The sequence below is a fragment of the Octopus bimaculoides genome, chromosome 2 (assembly GCF_046866305.1).
Source record: "Octopus bimaculoides isolate indiv1 chromosome 2, ASM4686630v1, whole genome shotgun sequence".
In the NCBI taxonomy this organism is placed as follows: domain Eukaryota; kingdom Metazoa; phylum Mollusca; class Cephalopoda; order Octopoda; family Octopodidae; genus Octopus; species Octopus bimaculoides.
Genome location: NC_142929.1, coordinates 105,298,890 through 105,314,865, shown reverse-complemented (window position 1 = coordinate 105,314,865; position 15,976 = coordinate 105,298,890). Strand labels below are relative to the sequence as shown.

Here is a 15,976-nt window from a genome sequence, read left to right as displayed (position 1 = left end):
GTCATATCTTTGAGGATAAATATTTTTATTCTCCAAGATTGACTGTATTTCAATGAGTGATTGCTGAATATCACCTGATTAACTGTCTAAATGTATATAAACTACTACATAGAACAATATAAACGTTGTACTATTTAAAAACAAAAAAAATTATTTGATACATTAATGAAATCATAAATATATATGCTTTCATTTTATTTTACAGAAAAAATCTGCCATAAGCTCTAAAGAAGACTACAAGGATGCTAAAAGGGTAATTATTAAAGATGTTTTAATTTGTCATGAACTGGAAAGCACTATTCAATCTCCTATACCATTGTGTAAGTGTGTGTGTGTGTTTGTATGTATTTATGTATGTGTGTGTGCATGTGTATGGTAAAGAAGACTGAATGAATAGTTCCAAACAACATTACACACATCTAAACATTGTAATTCTTTGTTATCAGTGCAAAGTACATTACATAACATTACATAATTGAACATTGTTGCACAGTTAAAACCTTTCCTCAGGTTATACTGGGTTAAATGCAGTCAAATCTATGAGGATAAAGCTTTTTATCCCCATAGATTGATTGTCTTCCATGGAATGGTTGTTGAATATCATCTGATGAAATGGTATGGCTCTGTGACAATGCAGAATTATGTAATGTTATATACTTTGCATTTGTAATAAATAACATGCTATTGAAATGCATGTGGTGATATGTTGAGCTTTCCATTCTCTTTTTTATACAAAACCATGCACAATGCAATATGTACAAATTATGTCATTGATACATACATGAAATTACAGAATGTCTAAGACCAATAGACAACTGTCTGACTGTATAAACCACTAATAGAACAATTTAAATGTTGTATTATTTAAAATCAAGAAATATATTTGCTATATTAATGAAATCATAAATATATATGCTTTCATTTTATTTTACAGAAGAAATCTGTCATAAGCTCTAAAGAGGACTACAAGGATGCTGAAAAGGTAATCATTAAAGCTGTATTAATTTGTCATGAACTGAAAAGCACTATTCAATCTCCTATAGCATCGTGTAAGTGTGTGTGTTTGTGTGTTTGTGTGTGTGCATGTGTGCATGTGTATTTGTGTATGTGAGTGCGCATGTGTGTGGTAAAGAAAATTGAGTGGATAGTTCAAAACATCATTACACACATCTTAACATTGTAATTCTTTCTTATAAGTGCAAAGTACATTACATAACATTACATAATTGAACATTGTTGCACAGTTAGAACATTTCCTCAGGTGCAGTCAAATCTATGAGGATAAAGCTCTTTATACCCCTAGATTGATTAGCTTTCACTGAATGGTTGTTGAATATTTTCTGATGAAATGGTATGGCTCTGTGACAATGCAGAATTATGTAATGTTATATACTTTGCATTTGTAATAAATAACATGCTATTGAAATGCATGTGGTGATATGTTGAGCTTTCCATACTCTTTTTTATACAAAACCATGCTCAATGCAATATGTACCAATTATGTCATTAACACATACATGGAATTACAGAATGTCTAAGACCAGTAGACAACTGTCTGACTGTGTATAAACCACTAATAGAACAATTTAAATGTTGTATTATTTAAAATCAAGAAATATATTTGCTATATTAATGGAATCGTAAATATATATGCTTTCATTTTATTTTACAGAAAAAATCTGCCATAAGCTCTAAAGAAGACTACAAGGATGCTAAAAGGGTAATTATTAAAGTTGTTTTAATTTGTCATGAACTGAAAAGCACTATTCAATCTCCTATACCATTATGTAAGTGTGTTTGTGAGTTTGTATGTATTTGTGTATGTGTGAGTGCATGTGTGTGTGTGTGTGTGTGTGTGTGTGTGTGTATGGTAAAGAAGACTGAATGAATAGTTCAAAACAACATTACACACATCTAAACATTGTAATTCTTTGTTATCAGTGCAAAGTACATTACATAACATTACATAATTGAACATTGTTGCACAGTTAGAATATTTCCTCAGGTAATACTGGATTAAATGCAATCAAATCTATGAGGATAAAGCTTTTTATACCCCTAGATTGATTATCTTTCACGGAATGGTTGTTGAATATTATCTGATGAAATGGTATGGCTCTGTGACAATGTAGAATTATGTAATGTTATATAATGTACTTTGCATTTGTAATAAATAACATGCTATTGAAATGCATGTGGTGATATGTTGAGCTTTCCATTCTTTTTCTTATACAAAACCATGCACAATGCAATATGTACCAATTATGTCCTTGACACATACATAGAATTACAGAATGACTCCGACCAATAGACAACTGTCTGACTGTGTATAAACCACTATATTGAACAATTGAAATGTTGTATTATTCAAAATTAAGAAATATATTTGCTATATTAATGGAATCGTAAATATATATGCTTTCATTTTATTTTACAGAAAAATTCTGCCAAAGAAGACTACAAGGATGCTGAAAAGGTAATTATTAAAGCTGTATTAATTTGTCATGAACTGAAAAGCACTATTCAACCTCCTATACCATTGTGTAAGTGTGAGTGCACGTGTGTATGCATGTGTCTTTGTGTGTGTGTGTGCGCATGTGTGTGGTAAAGAAAACTGAATGGATAGTTCAAAACATCATTACACACATCTTAACATTGTGATTCTTTATTATCAGTGCAAAATACATTATATAGCATTACGTAATTGAACATTGTTGCAAAGCCAGAACATTTCCTCAGGTGATACTGGGTAAAGTGCAGTCAAATCTACGAGGATAAAGATCTTTATTCCCATAGATTGTGTTTCATGGAATTGTTGAATATCATCTGATGAAATGGTATGGCTCTGAGACAATGCAGAATTATGTACTGTTAAATAATATACTTTGTATTTGTAATAAATAACATGCTATAGAAATGCATGTGGTGTTATATTTTTTAAGCAAAAGGATGCACTTTGCAATATGTATCAATTATGCTATTGTAGCATACGTGGGTTTCCAGAATGCCTAAGACCAGTAGACAACTCTCTAGCTTTGCATGGACCACTACACTCACTAATTTAAATGTTGAACTATTTAAAATCAAGAAATATATTTACTATACCATTAGAATCATATATATATATATATATATATATATATATATATATATATATATATATATATTTAGTTTACAGAGAAAATTGGTCATTATGACCAAAGATAACCTCGTGAATGCTGACAAAGTAATTATTTAAGATATATAAATTTGCTTGTCCTGGATTGAAATGCAACTATTCAACTATCATAACATCATATGAGTGTACATGTGTGTGTGCGTCTGTTTTGTGTTGTGTGTGCGTGTGTGTGTGTGTGTGGTTAAGAAAATTTAATGGAGAGCTCAAAACATCTTAACAGTGCAATTATCTACTATCAGAGCAATGTACATTGCTTAACATTACGTAATTTCATATTGTTGCATAACCACAAATTTTCCTTAGGCTATACTAGATAAAACACAGTCGAATCTATGAGTATAAAGATCTTTTTCTCCATAGATTGATTGCATTTCACAGAATGGTTGCTGAAGGTTTCCTGATGAAACAGAATTGTTATGTGACAATGCAAAATTATGTAATGTTATTTAATGTACTTTGCATTCGTCATTAATAACCATGCTATTGAAATGCATGTGGTGATATGTTGAGCTTTCCATTCTTTTTCTGTATACAAAATAATGCACTTTGCAATATGTACCAATTATGCTATTGATACATACATAGATTTACAGGATGTTTAAGACCAGTAGACAACTGTCTGACTCTGTATAGATTCTTCACTGAGCAATTGTGCTGTTTAAAATCAAGAAATATATTTACTTTCTTAATAGTATCATAAATATATACACTTTCCTTTTGCTTTACAGAGAGGATCTGCCTTAAGTCCTAGAGAATCACGCCTGAGTCCTGACAGGGTAATTATTAAAGCTATATTAATTTGCTTGTCCTGGATTTAAAGCAACTATTTAACCATCTGTACCATTGTTTGTGTGTGTATGTGTGTGCGCGTGCACGTGTGTCATCATCATCACTATCATTTAACCTCCTTCTACCATGCTGGCATGGGTTGGACAGTTTGACGGGAGCCGGCCAGGTAGAAGACAACACCAGGCTGCTGTGTCTGTTTAGGCATGGTTTTTACTGCTGGTTGCCCTTCCTAGCAGCAGCCACCCTGTAGAGAGGACTGAGTACTTTTTATGTGGCACCAGCACATGTGAAGTCAGTTTTGGCATCGGTTTTACAGCTGGATGCCCTTTCAAATGCGAACCACTTCACAGTGTAGACTGGCTGCTCTTTATGGTGGCACCAGCAGGGTCACTAAGTAACTTGCAAGAAAAGGAATTTTCAGATGGGTAGAGACATTAGAGGAGGTGATCTTGCATCAGCTGATGAAAGATTAGAATGTGACAGAGAAATAGAAAGGCAGAAACAGGTGTCTGCTATATAGCGGATACATGGTTACTCAGCCAAGAGAGAGAGGGGGGGAAGAGAAAGAGAGGGAAAGCGAGGGTACAAGAATGAGGATAGAAATGTGTGTTGCTGTAAAGGAAAGACTTAGTTACCTAGCCAGTGAGGAGTGCAGGAGAAGAAGACAGAGAAAGCAATCAAAAATGAGGGCTGGAACAGGTGTGCTGCTGTAGAGGAGATATATTGTTACCCAACCAAAAGGAAGAGCCAGGGAAAGAGAAATAGAGAGTGGATGACAGCAAGAGTGCAAGAGAGAGAGCAGCAGAGAGATAGTGGTGAAGTGCCAGGATATGCACACAAGGAATGGGATTCAGTGCATAGTGACAAAGTAAGGAAGAGAGATAAATGGGAGCAATTGCCAGGACATGCCCTCAAGGTACAGAGACATAACATATGTGGCCAGGTTTTGCCAAGAAGATGCAAGTAGGGAATGGAGTGGGAATGCAGTGGCTGGTGGGAACCTGGAAATAAAGAGAGGGATGGGGAAAGCAGCAGTACAGTGAGCAGGGCACTGAAGGCAAGGATGGGAAGTGGAAGAAAATCATAGTGTATGAAGAAGAATTGTAAGAAATAGAAGTAATGCAGTTTAGGAGAGGAGATGTAGTTTGGATTCTAGGGGTAGGGTACATGGAAATTCTATTGTTACCTGTGGGTGGGACAACACTTCTAGCACTGAGTTACACTGTGTATTAAACAAAATTGAATGAATAGCTCAAAACGTCATTACATGCATCTCAACAGTGTGATTATTTATTATCAGTGCAAACTGCAACTACATTACTCAACATTGCGTAATTTCTCTTTGTTGCTGAACAATCCCATTTCCTCAGGTGATACTGGGTAAACTGTAGTCAAATCTATGTTGATAAAGACCTTAAGACCTCAATCCCCAGAGATCCATTGTATTTCATGGAATGGTTGCTGAATATCACCTGATTAAATAAGAGTTATGTGACAATGCAGAATTATGAATTGTTGTATAATGTACTTTGCATTCGTCATAAAGAAACATGCTATTGAGATACATGTGATACACTGAGCTTTCCATTCTTTTTTATATAGAAAATTATGCATTTTGCAATATGTATCAATTATACCATTAATACATATATGGAGTTACAGAATGCCTAAGACCAGTAGACAACTGTCAGACTGTGTATGAACTCTACACTTATCAGTTTAAATGTTGTACTATTTAAAATCAAAAAATATATTTACTACATTAATGGAATCATAAATATATATGCTTCCATTTTATTTTACAGGGAACATCTTCTCTAAGTCCTGAAGATGACAAGGATGCTGACAAGGTAATTATTTAAGATATATTAATTCGCTTGTCCTGGATTAAGAACCATCTATTCAACCATTGGAGTGTTATATTATCCAAGTGGACACCGTATTAGCTCTCAATTAAGTTCTAGTTAATGGCTAACCACAAGCATCAGTATCTAGCGTCTGTGTCTTCATTTAGTTGTTAGTCACTCTGTGAATCCTTCTGATGAGTAATTCCATGTACTCGTCACTGAACGGTAAAAATTTTCTGCAGTATAAACTAATATTAATAAGAATAAAGTGTATGGGGACTTGTATATCCACAAATTTTATTTTATACTTATATATAGCATATTATAATGACCTACACGTGTGTGTCTGCTTCAGTGACTGCTCACTTTTGTAAATGTAACCTTGCAATATTGTCAGTGCAGCTTCATCAGAGTTTGTCCATTTGGTCATCCTCAAAGTGAACTTCAAGGATGATCAAATGGATTGTTGTTGGTACTCCGTCGCTTACAACATCGAGAGTTCCAGTTGATCCGATCAACGGAACAGCCTGCTCGTGAAATTAATGTGCAAGTGGCTGAGCACTCCACAGACACGTGTACCCTTAACGTAGTTCTCGGGGATATTCAGCATGACACAGTGTGACAAGGCTGACCCTTTGAATTACAGGCACAACAGAAACAGGAAGTAAGAGTGAGAAAAAGTTGTGGTGAAAGAGTACAGCAGGGTTCACCACCATCCCCTGCTGGAGCCTCGTGGAGCTTTATATGTTTTCGCTCAATAAACACTCACAACGCCCGGTCTGGGAATTGAAACCGCGATCCTATGACCATGAGTCTGCTGCCCTAACCACTGGGCCATTGCGCCTCCGATCAAATGGATAGACCCTGAAGAAACTGCACTGACAATATGATAAGGTTCCATTCGCTGCAGTGAGTAGCCACTGCCGCAGAAACACATGTAGGTCATTGTAATATGATGCATATAACTAAAAAATAAATTTTGTGAGTGTACATCTCACCATACTCTTTATTATTATTCATATTACACACACACACACACACACACACACTGAGGGTGCGATGAGTAAATTGTTGCCATTTTACATTTGTAATTTTGCACCTGTACATGATTTGTTTTATATTTTGTCGACTACACAGTATAGTAGGTTCAGTTGGGCACTGTCTATGACAAAAACAGCACCATGACACAATTTACTCCACCTGAAATTTGGAAATGACATGCTGTACTGCTGACATTTGGACCTCTATTTAAACGATTAAACACAGTTTCTATTATTTCTTGATGAAAAAAATAAATGGCTTCCATGACATCAACACACATATACACATACAGAATACACGGACATATAATGAATGTCATGGCATGTCAATCAACACAAATACACGTCTGCCATCTGTGATATATACACACACATAGTCTTTATGCTCTCTAAGAAAAAACTACCGTTGACTTTTTGACGTACACAATATTTTAATAATTAGGAAATATTTTTGACTGAATGTGATTTCATCATCCAGAGTTTGTTAATTTCCATAAAATTTTTTATTCATTTACTTTTGTTCTAAAGTGAAAGAGAGACGAAAGAGAAAAATGTATGAACATGTGTATGAAATGGACATGTGTGTGAAAGAGAGACAGGAAAAGAGAGAGAGAGAGAGTGAGTGTAGGGGTGTGTTGTCATGTATACTTACATACATCAATATATATGCATATTTCTTTTTTGCATGTATGTGTGCATGTGTGAGAGAGAGAGAGAGAGAGTGTGTGTGAGTGAGTGAACGTGTGTTCTCATGTATGTGTAAGTGGCACACTGTCTTTCTCTCTCTCTCTCTCCTTTCTTTCTCTCTCTCTCTCTCCTTTCTTTCTCTCTCTCTCTCTCCTTTCTTTCTCTCTCTCTCTCTCCTTTCTTTCTCTCTCTCTCTCTCCTTTCTTTCTCTCTCTCTCTCTCCTTTCTTTCTCTCTCTCTCTCTCCTTTCTTTCTCTCTCTCTCTCTCCTTTCTTTCTCTCTCTCTCTCTCCTTTCTTTCTCTCTCCTTTCTTTCTCTCTCCTTTCTTTCTCTCTCTCTCTCCTTTCTTTCTCTCCCTCTCTCTCTCTCACACATGCACGTACGTCTATTTCATATACACTTTCATACTCATTTCCTTTCTCCTCTCTTTGACTTTAAAATAAAAGTAATAGGTGATTTTCAGGAAAAAAAAATTGTTAAAAAAATCTACTCATGTAAATTGATTACTATTGTTTGGATAGTTCCAATTAAATAAATCCAGAAGTTAGGTTAAATATGTATACATGCATAAGTACCATGAATTCCCATTCTACAAAATAGCAAACAGTTTTGTGAATACTTTACTGGCCAACGCTGAGTAGTAAGTTTAGTATACATACATACATACATACATATATATATATATATATATATATATATATATATATGCATACTCACACACACACACACATAATACATATACATATGTATGTGCGTGTGTGCAGTAGTAGTAGTAATAGTAGTAGTAGAGAAAAATGAATGGATAGCTTATGTAACCATTCTTTTTTGTATACAACATGATACCCTGTGCAATTTGTACTAATTATGCCATTGATACACACATGGATTTACAGAATGCCTAAGACCTGTCTGACTCTGTGTGGACCACTACACTAGAGAAACCTGTTAACCTAACACATGGAGGTGATTTCAAGCTAATCTGCCAAGAACTAGTTAATCATCATTGCTTTCTTCATCGTTCTCTGTCTGTCCCTCTCTCTCCCTCACACTTCCTCCTTTGCTCTCTTGTTGCTTGCACGTGACCATCGGCCATCTTTCTTTTCCTAACTTTAGTTTCTTTCTTTCCTTCTGATCAGCGGCAGAGATCAGACACATTCTTGTCTGTCTCCTGCCAAAACTTGTTCCTCCAGCATTCACCACCTCACCTCGTTAAGGCTTAGCAGCCCTTTCTGTTTGTTTCACTGTCCTATTTTTGTTAAGCCTCTGCAAAATCCCAAATTTTATTTCATTTACTTTGTGGAAGCAGCTGTTTTGTCAAAGATGTATCTTGTGAATTGCTCGAAATACGGAGTAGAAAAACAGCCAACAACTGATGAAGGGTCGTTCTTTATGTTGCTTGTCTTGATTTCCATTTGTTTCTTGTGCTGTTCGCAAAAAACGTTCGTAGGCACAGGAGTGGCTGTGTGGTAAGTAGCTTGCTTACCAACGACATGGTTCCGGGTTCATTCCCACTGCATAGCATCTTGGGCAAGTGTCTTCTACTATAACCTCGGGCTGATCAAAGCCTTTTGAGTGGATTTGGTAGACAGAAACTGAAAGAAGCCCATCGTATATATGTATCTATATATATATATATATATATATATACATATATATATATATATATATATATATATATATATATATATATATATATATATATATATACATACATATATATATGTATGTGTGTGTATATCTATGTGTGTCTGTTTGTCCCCCCAACATTGCTTGACAACCGATGGTGGTGTGTTTACGTCCCTGTAATTTAATGGTTCAGCAAAAGAGACCGATAGAATAAGTACTAGGCTTCCAAAGAATAAGTTGATTTGCTTGACTAAAGGCGGTGCTCCAGCATGGCCACAGTCAAATGACTGAAAGAAGTAAAAGAGTAAAAGAGATTTCATGTTGTTTATGTTCTATGACATCCTGTGCCCGTATATGCATATGTATATACATATATATGTAAGTGTGTACATATATGTATGCATATCATCATCATCATCATCATCGTTTAACGTCCGCTTTCCATGCTAGCATGGGTTGGACGATTTGACTGAGGACTGGTGAAACCGGATGGCAACACCAGGCTCCAGTCTGATTTGGCATAGTTTCTACAGCTGGATGCCCTTCCTAACGCCAACCACTCAGAGAGTGTAGTGGGTGCTTTTACGTGTCACCCGCACGAAAACGGCCACGCTCGAAATGGTGTCTTTTATGTGCCACCCGCACAAGCCAGTCCAGGGGCACTGGCAACGATCTCGCTCGAAAATCCTACAGGAGCCAGTCAGGCGGTACTGGCAACGGCCACGCTCAAAATGGTGCATCTCATGTGCCACCCGCACAAGAACCAGTCCAGGGGCACTGGCAACGATCTTACTTGGCTTGCCGGGTCTTCTCACGCACAGCACATTTCCAAAGGTCTCGGTCAGTAGTCCTCGCCTCGGTGAGGCCCAATGTACGAAGGTCTTGCCTCACCACCTCAGCCCAGGTCTTCCTGGGCCTACCTCTTCCACGGGTTCCCTCAACTGTTAGGGTGTGGCACTTTTTCACGCAGCTATCCTCCTCCATTCTCACCACATGTCCATACCAGCGCAATCGTCTCTCTTGCACGCCACAACTGATGCTTCTAATGTTCAGCTTTTCTCTCAAGATACTTACACTCTGACGGGTATTCACATTGACATTACACATCCAACGGAGCATACTGGCTTCATTCCTTGCGAGCTTACGTATGTCCTCAGCAGTTAGAGCCCATGTTTCACTGCCATGTAGCATGGTTGTTCGTACGCATGCGTCATACAGTCTGCCTTTTACTCTGAGTGAGAGTCCCTTTGTCACCAGCAGGGATAAGAGCTCTCTAAACTTTGCCCAGGCTATTCTTATTCTAGCAGCTACACTTTCAGCGCACCCACCCCCACTACTAACTTGGTCGCCCAGATAGCGGAAGCTATCGACTACCTCTAGTTTTTCACCCTGGAATGAGATAGAAGTTGTTTCCTGTTTGTTTACAGTCTTTATTGCACCTGAACATCTGCCACAAACAAAAACTAACTTGCTAGTTAACCTGCCTTTGATGTTGCTGCACCTCTTATGTGTCCATAGCTTGCACCGGGTACATCTTATAGAGTTACTACCTACTCCTTTTCTACATACTGAGCAGGGCCATCTACCTGAAGGGGTTTGTGTTTTATCTACCTTCCTACTTATTAGGATTTTGGTTTTAGCTAGGTTGACTCTAAGGCCCTTCAATTCTAGACCTTGCTTCCACACCTGAAACTTCTCCTCAAGTTCTGATAGTGACTCCGCAATTAGGGCAAGGTCATCAGCATAGAGGAGCTCCCGGGGGCAACATGTCTTGAACTCCTCTGTGATTGCCTGGAGGACTATGATAAATAAGAGGGGGCTGAGGACGGAACCTTGGTGGACCCCTACCTCTACCCGGAATTCATTGCTGTACTCATTTCCAACCCTCACCTTACTGGCAGCATCTCTGTACATGGCTCGCACAGCTCTCACTAACCATTCTTCTATCCCAAGTTTCCTCATTGACCACCAGATAAGGGATCGGGGGACCCTGTCAAAGGCTTTCTCCATGTCAACGAAAGCCAGGTACAGAGGTTTATCCTTAGCTAGGTATTTCTCCTGCAACTGTCTCACTAGAAATAAGGCATCAGTAGTGCTTTTACCTGGCACGAACCCAAACTGCATCTCATCTAAATTGAATCGCTCCCTAATTAGTTGAGCTATGAACCTCTCTGTAACTTTCATAACCTGATCTAACAGCTTGATGCCTCTGTAATTATTTGTATCATGCATGTATATATATATATATATATATATATATATATATATATATATATATATATATGTGCAATATTAAATCTCTGTGCAAGCAGTAAACTGTAGCAGTACGGAATCGTAAAATATAATTGCCAGCTAAACGTGTCAGTCCCATAGAGGGCCAGTATTTTGCATGTAGAATGAGTTTTCATCATTAGCTCATGATTGTCACACACTGACAACAGGTTACTACCCAGAAACTCGGGTTTGTGTACATTATGTAAGGCTAGAGATTGGTACGATGATTTCCCCTCACAAATACAAATCAGACAGAGATAGTGTCTCTGTAGCCAGCTGGAGGAGATGTCCTCCTGGGGCTAAAAACATCAGTAGCATTGTTCTCTATCGGACCTCTACATTTAGTTGGCAATTATATTATATTTTAGGATATATATATATATATATATATATATATATATATATATATATATATATATATATATATATATATATATATATATATATATATATATATGTATGTATGTATGTATATATACATGTGTGTGTGTGTGTGTGTGTGTATACACTGCCTCTTTCTATAGACAGTTAGTTATATCCAACTGACTACTCCTAATGTCTTATTTCATCCTTGGAGAAAGGAGATACATATAATATATATTACCTTACCTTGTCATGAGCTGTCAACTCACTCTTGTCCATTATTCAAAATAGACAGTCTTCTAGTCTTAGATTTAGTGGTTGATAAAGAGATAAATGAATTAAAAATGAATTACAATCACTTATAACCCTATGGCCCCACTATGCTTCATGTGATTCTTATAAGTGTAGTCTATTCTTAGCTACAATAGTGACAACATGAATTTTTTCCATCTTCTTGCTCTGTTAAAATATTTGAGAAAAATTATATTAATGTGTCCTACTTGTTAAAACTCCATTTATTTGTGCAGCTGAAGATGGCATTGCATTTAAATTGATGTAATGATTGCATTGTTCAATTAAATGGAGGTGCTTCAAACGGTTGTACTGCTTTACTACTTGATATCCTGTTGCTTATTTTGATTATATATATATATATATATATAAAGAGAGAGAGAGAGAGAGAAAATGATACAGTTTGGGAGAGGAGATGAGATGATTCTGAGAGGAGATACACTGGCACCGTTGCTTTTTATGTGGCACTGCCTGTGAGGACAGCAATTTTACTTAGCTTGATGCATCTTTAAATTAATTATTCACAGACATGCATGCATACATTTATACAGACTATAAACCTCATACTGATAGACATCTTCCAAGTGAATTTCTCAGTTTCATCAAAACTCTGCTATGATGTTCTCTAGATGTAATATTTTGTAAATTGCAAATAAACTGTGTAATGTAAAGTTATAAGCTCTACTGTCAAATGTGATAAGTAATTTTCGATTTCAGAGACATTAGCTGCTTTTTGACAATGAATCAGGTGTGGTTAGGTGCAGGTATGGCTAGGTATACATATGTCTATGTGGTAAGGATTTTACTTCCTAACCACAAAGTTCTGATTTCAATCCCACTGCATGGCATCTTGGGCAAGTGTTTCTCCTATTATAGTCCTGGGTTAAACAAAACTATCTGAGTGGATTTGGTAGACAGAAATTGAAAGAAACCCGTAATGTGTGTGTGGTGTATGCATGCGAGTAGAAGTAATCGGCTTACCTCGGTTTCCTTCCTTTGCACAAGTCTGTCCTGCGGTATCCGATCCTTGCGGTTGGCCCGACCCGAAGAACACTAGAAATAGCAGCTGCTTCTCCCAACACCTAGACGATTGCTTGCCACGTCCTCTCCTCACAACAACCCCGTTCAAAAAAGGGGACGAAATCCCGATCGAGGCTCCCTCTGCCCTTCTTCCTCTTCCAGTCAGCTCGCCATTCTGGTCAGTTCACGGTTCCAGTCAGCAGTCAGCTCCCCAGTTGCTGACGTCATACCACAGTGTGTGTGTGTGTGTGTGCGCGTGTGTGTGTGTGTGTCTCCTTGACTTGATATTGTATGATAGTTGTAATATGGTTGTCATTGCCATACAAGCAGTGCTCATTTATTTCCTATATTTTTCAAGAACATGTCTGACCATAGGGAAATATTATCTTGCTCAGAAACAGCTGTGGGTTGGCAACAGGAAGGACATCCAACCATATAAGATGTCTCAATAAACTCCATCTGATCCATACAAGCATGGAAAAGCAGATGTTAAAATAATGACTATGACTATTTAATTTCAGATATCAAAAACAACTTTAATTAAATGTTTTAAAATTAATTCAGATTTTGCATAATTTGTAACCATGAAATGAACTTAATATATATATATTACTATAATGAAATAACCCCCTGTTTTCGTTTTTGTTATTTTATAGACAAAATTTATATCAGATGTATTTTTAGAAGATTACTCAGACCTTGACTTGGTAATTATTCTCAACATATTGATCTGATTTTCTTGAATTGGGAAGGAAATGTATATATATATATATATATATATATATATATATATATATATATATATATATATATAAGTACCAGTTGTAATCGACAATCCCCTCTCCCAAGTTTCAGATCTTGTGCCTATTGTAGAAAGGAATATGGAATATTATTATTATTATTATTATTCAGTAGTTTTATTTTTATAACGTGCTTTCACTTCACTACCGAGCGCAGCGCAGCTCTGTGCGCCTTGGGTATGTGCTGTGGTTTGCTGTGGTGCTCTTATGTTTACTGTATTGAAAGTGTTTTGCGTAGAATGTGTGCAGTACCCAGTAGTGCAATTTTCTGTATGTTATATATATTTGTAAGTCCTGGTGTTTTTGTTATGTATTTGTCTGAATATTTTTTTATTATACCTAAGGCACCTACTATGATAGGAATTGTTTCTGTTTTTAGATTCCACATTCGAGTTATCTCTATTTCCAGGTCTTTGTATTTTGAAAGTTTTTCCATTTCTTTTAGAGAAACGTTGTCATCTGCTGGTATTGATACATCAATTAGAAAGCATTTTTTTTCTTCATGATCTTTGACAACTATATCTGGTCTATTTGCCTTAATTTCTCTATCTGTGTGTATTGGCATATCCCAGAGTATGGTTGCTTTCTCGTTTTCTGTGACCTTTTCTGGCGTGTGTTTATACCATCTTTTTTCTGTTGCTATTCCATAATGTTGGCATAGCTTCCAGTGTATATAGGTCCCAGCTCTGTCGTGTCTGTGAATATATTCCTTCTTAGCCAGGACTGGGCAGCCAGAGATAATATGATTTATTGTTTCTTGTCGATCTCCACATATTCTACAGTTACTTGTTATATTTCTTTTCATTATGTGTTTTTGGTAATTTCTGGTGGGGAGGCTTTGGTCTTGTGCAGCAATTAAAAATCCTTCAGTCTCTGCTTTGAGTCCTGAGCTTCTCAGCCATTGCTGGGATTTTTCTCTGTCTATTTCTTTTGCATTTAGTTTAGCCCAGTATTTACCATGTAGGGGCTTTTCTTGCCATCGTTTTATCATGGTCCGTTGCTGTTCTAGTTTTAGTTTGGATTTCATTTGTTTTATAGCTTTTGTTGTTTCTTCTTCTTCTTCTTCGTATTTGTTAGGTAGATTGATTTCTTGTTTGTATTTGTCAGCTTCCTTAAATACTGAAAACAGTTTTTTGTTTTGCTCGTGTTTTGTGGCTATTTGTATTAGTTTCCCTTGCTTCTGGAGTAGGTATTTTTGCAGTCCTATGGTGGTTATTTTATAATAGTTTTCTAGCTGTATAAGACCCCTGCCACCTTCTGTGCGTTGTATATATAGCCTTTCTATGTCAGATTTTGGGTGGTGCATCCTATATCCTGTCATTATTTTTCTTGTTTTCCTGTCTATTTTACATAGTTCGTTTAGTGTCCAGTTAAGGATGTTGTAGCTGTAGCTTATAACTGGGACAGCTAAAGTGTTGATACCCATTATCTTGTTTTTAGCATTGAGCTCTGTTTTTAGTATTGATCTAACTCGTCTATAGTACTCTTTCTTTATTTTTTCTTTCATTTGTGTATGTTGTATCCTATCTAGTTCATTGACTCCTAAATACTTATATGGTTGGCTTTCGTCTAGTTCTCTTATTTCATTGGCTTTATCTAGTGTTATATTGCTACTTTTAACTAATTTTCCTCTTTTCAGGGTTGCTTTGGCACATTTTTCTAATCCGAATTTCATTTCTATTTCCTTGGTAAAGCCGTGTACTGTCTGTAGTAGTGTTTCTAGCTCTTTGTCGTTTTTTGCATATAATTTTAGGTCATCCATATATAGAAGGTGGCTGACTGTTTTTCCATAGCATTTGTAACCGCATCCAGTTCTATTTAGCAATTCTGTTAAAGGTGTGAGTGCCAGGCAGAACAGGAGTGGAGAGAGCGTGTCTCCCTGGAATATTCCTCTTCTAATGGGGATGGCTTTATTATTATTATTATTATTATTATTATTATTATTATTATTATTATTATTACTATTATTATTATTATTATTATTATTATTATTATTATTATTAATCTTATTATTATTAAGGCGGCAAGCTGACAGAATCATTAGCACACTGGACGAAATCC

At 36.5% G+C, this 15,976-nt stretch overlaps 1 protein-coding gene across 17 annotated transcripts in view; it reads left to right on the top strand.

The window, feature by feature from the left end:
• Nucleotides 1–15,976, top strand: part of LOC106884052 (uncharacterized) — a 177,652-nt gene that overhangs the window by 57,469 nt on the left and 104,207 nt on the right. For 16 of the 17 annotated variants that reach the window (XM_089347361.1, XM_089347364.1, XM_089347365.1 and 13 more), the window contains 7 exons: nt 206–253; nt 935–982; nt 1,673–1,720; nt 2,438–2,476; nt 3,907–3,954; nt 5,773–5,817; nt 13,772–13,822. In XM_089347361.1, coding sequence (XP_089203487.1) covers nt 206–253; nt 935–982; nt 1,673–1,720; nt 2,438–2,476; nt 3,907–3,954; nt 5,773–5,817; nt 13,772–13,822 — 327 coding nt within the window. The remainder of the gene's footprint in view (nt 1–205; nt 254–934; nt 983–1,672; nt 1,721–2,437; nt 2,477–3,906; nt 3,955–5,772; nt 5,818–13,771; nt 13,823–15,976) is intronic. The other variant, XM_089347362.1, reaches the window with a different exon arrangement.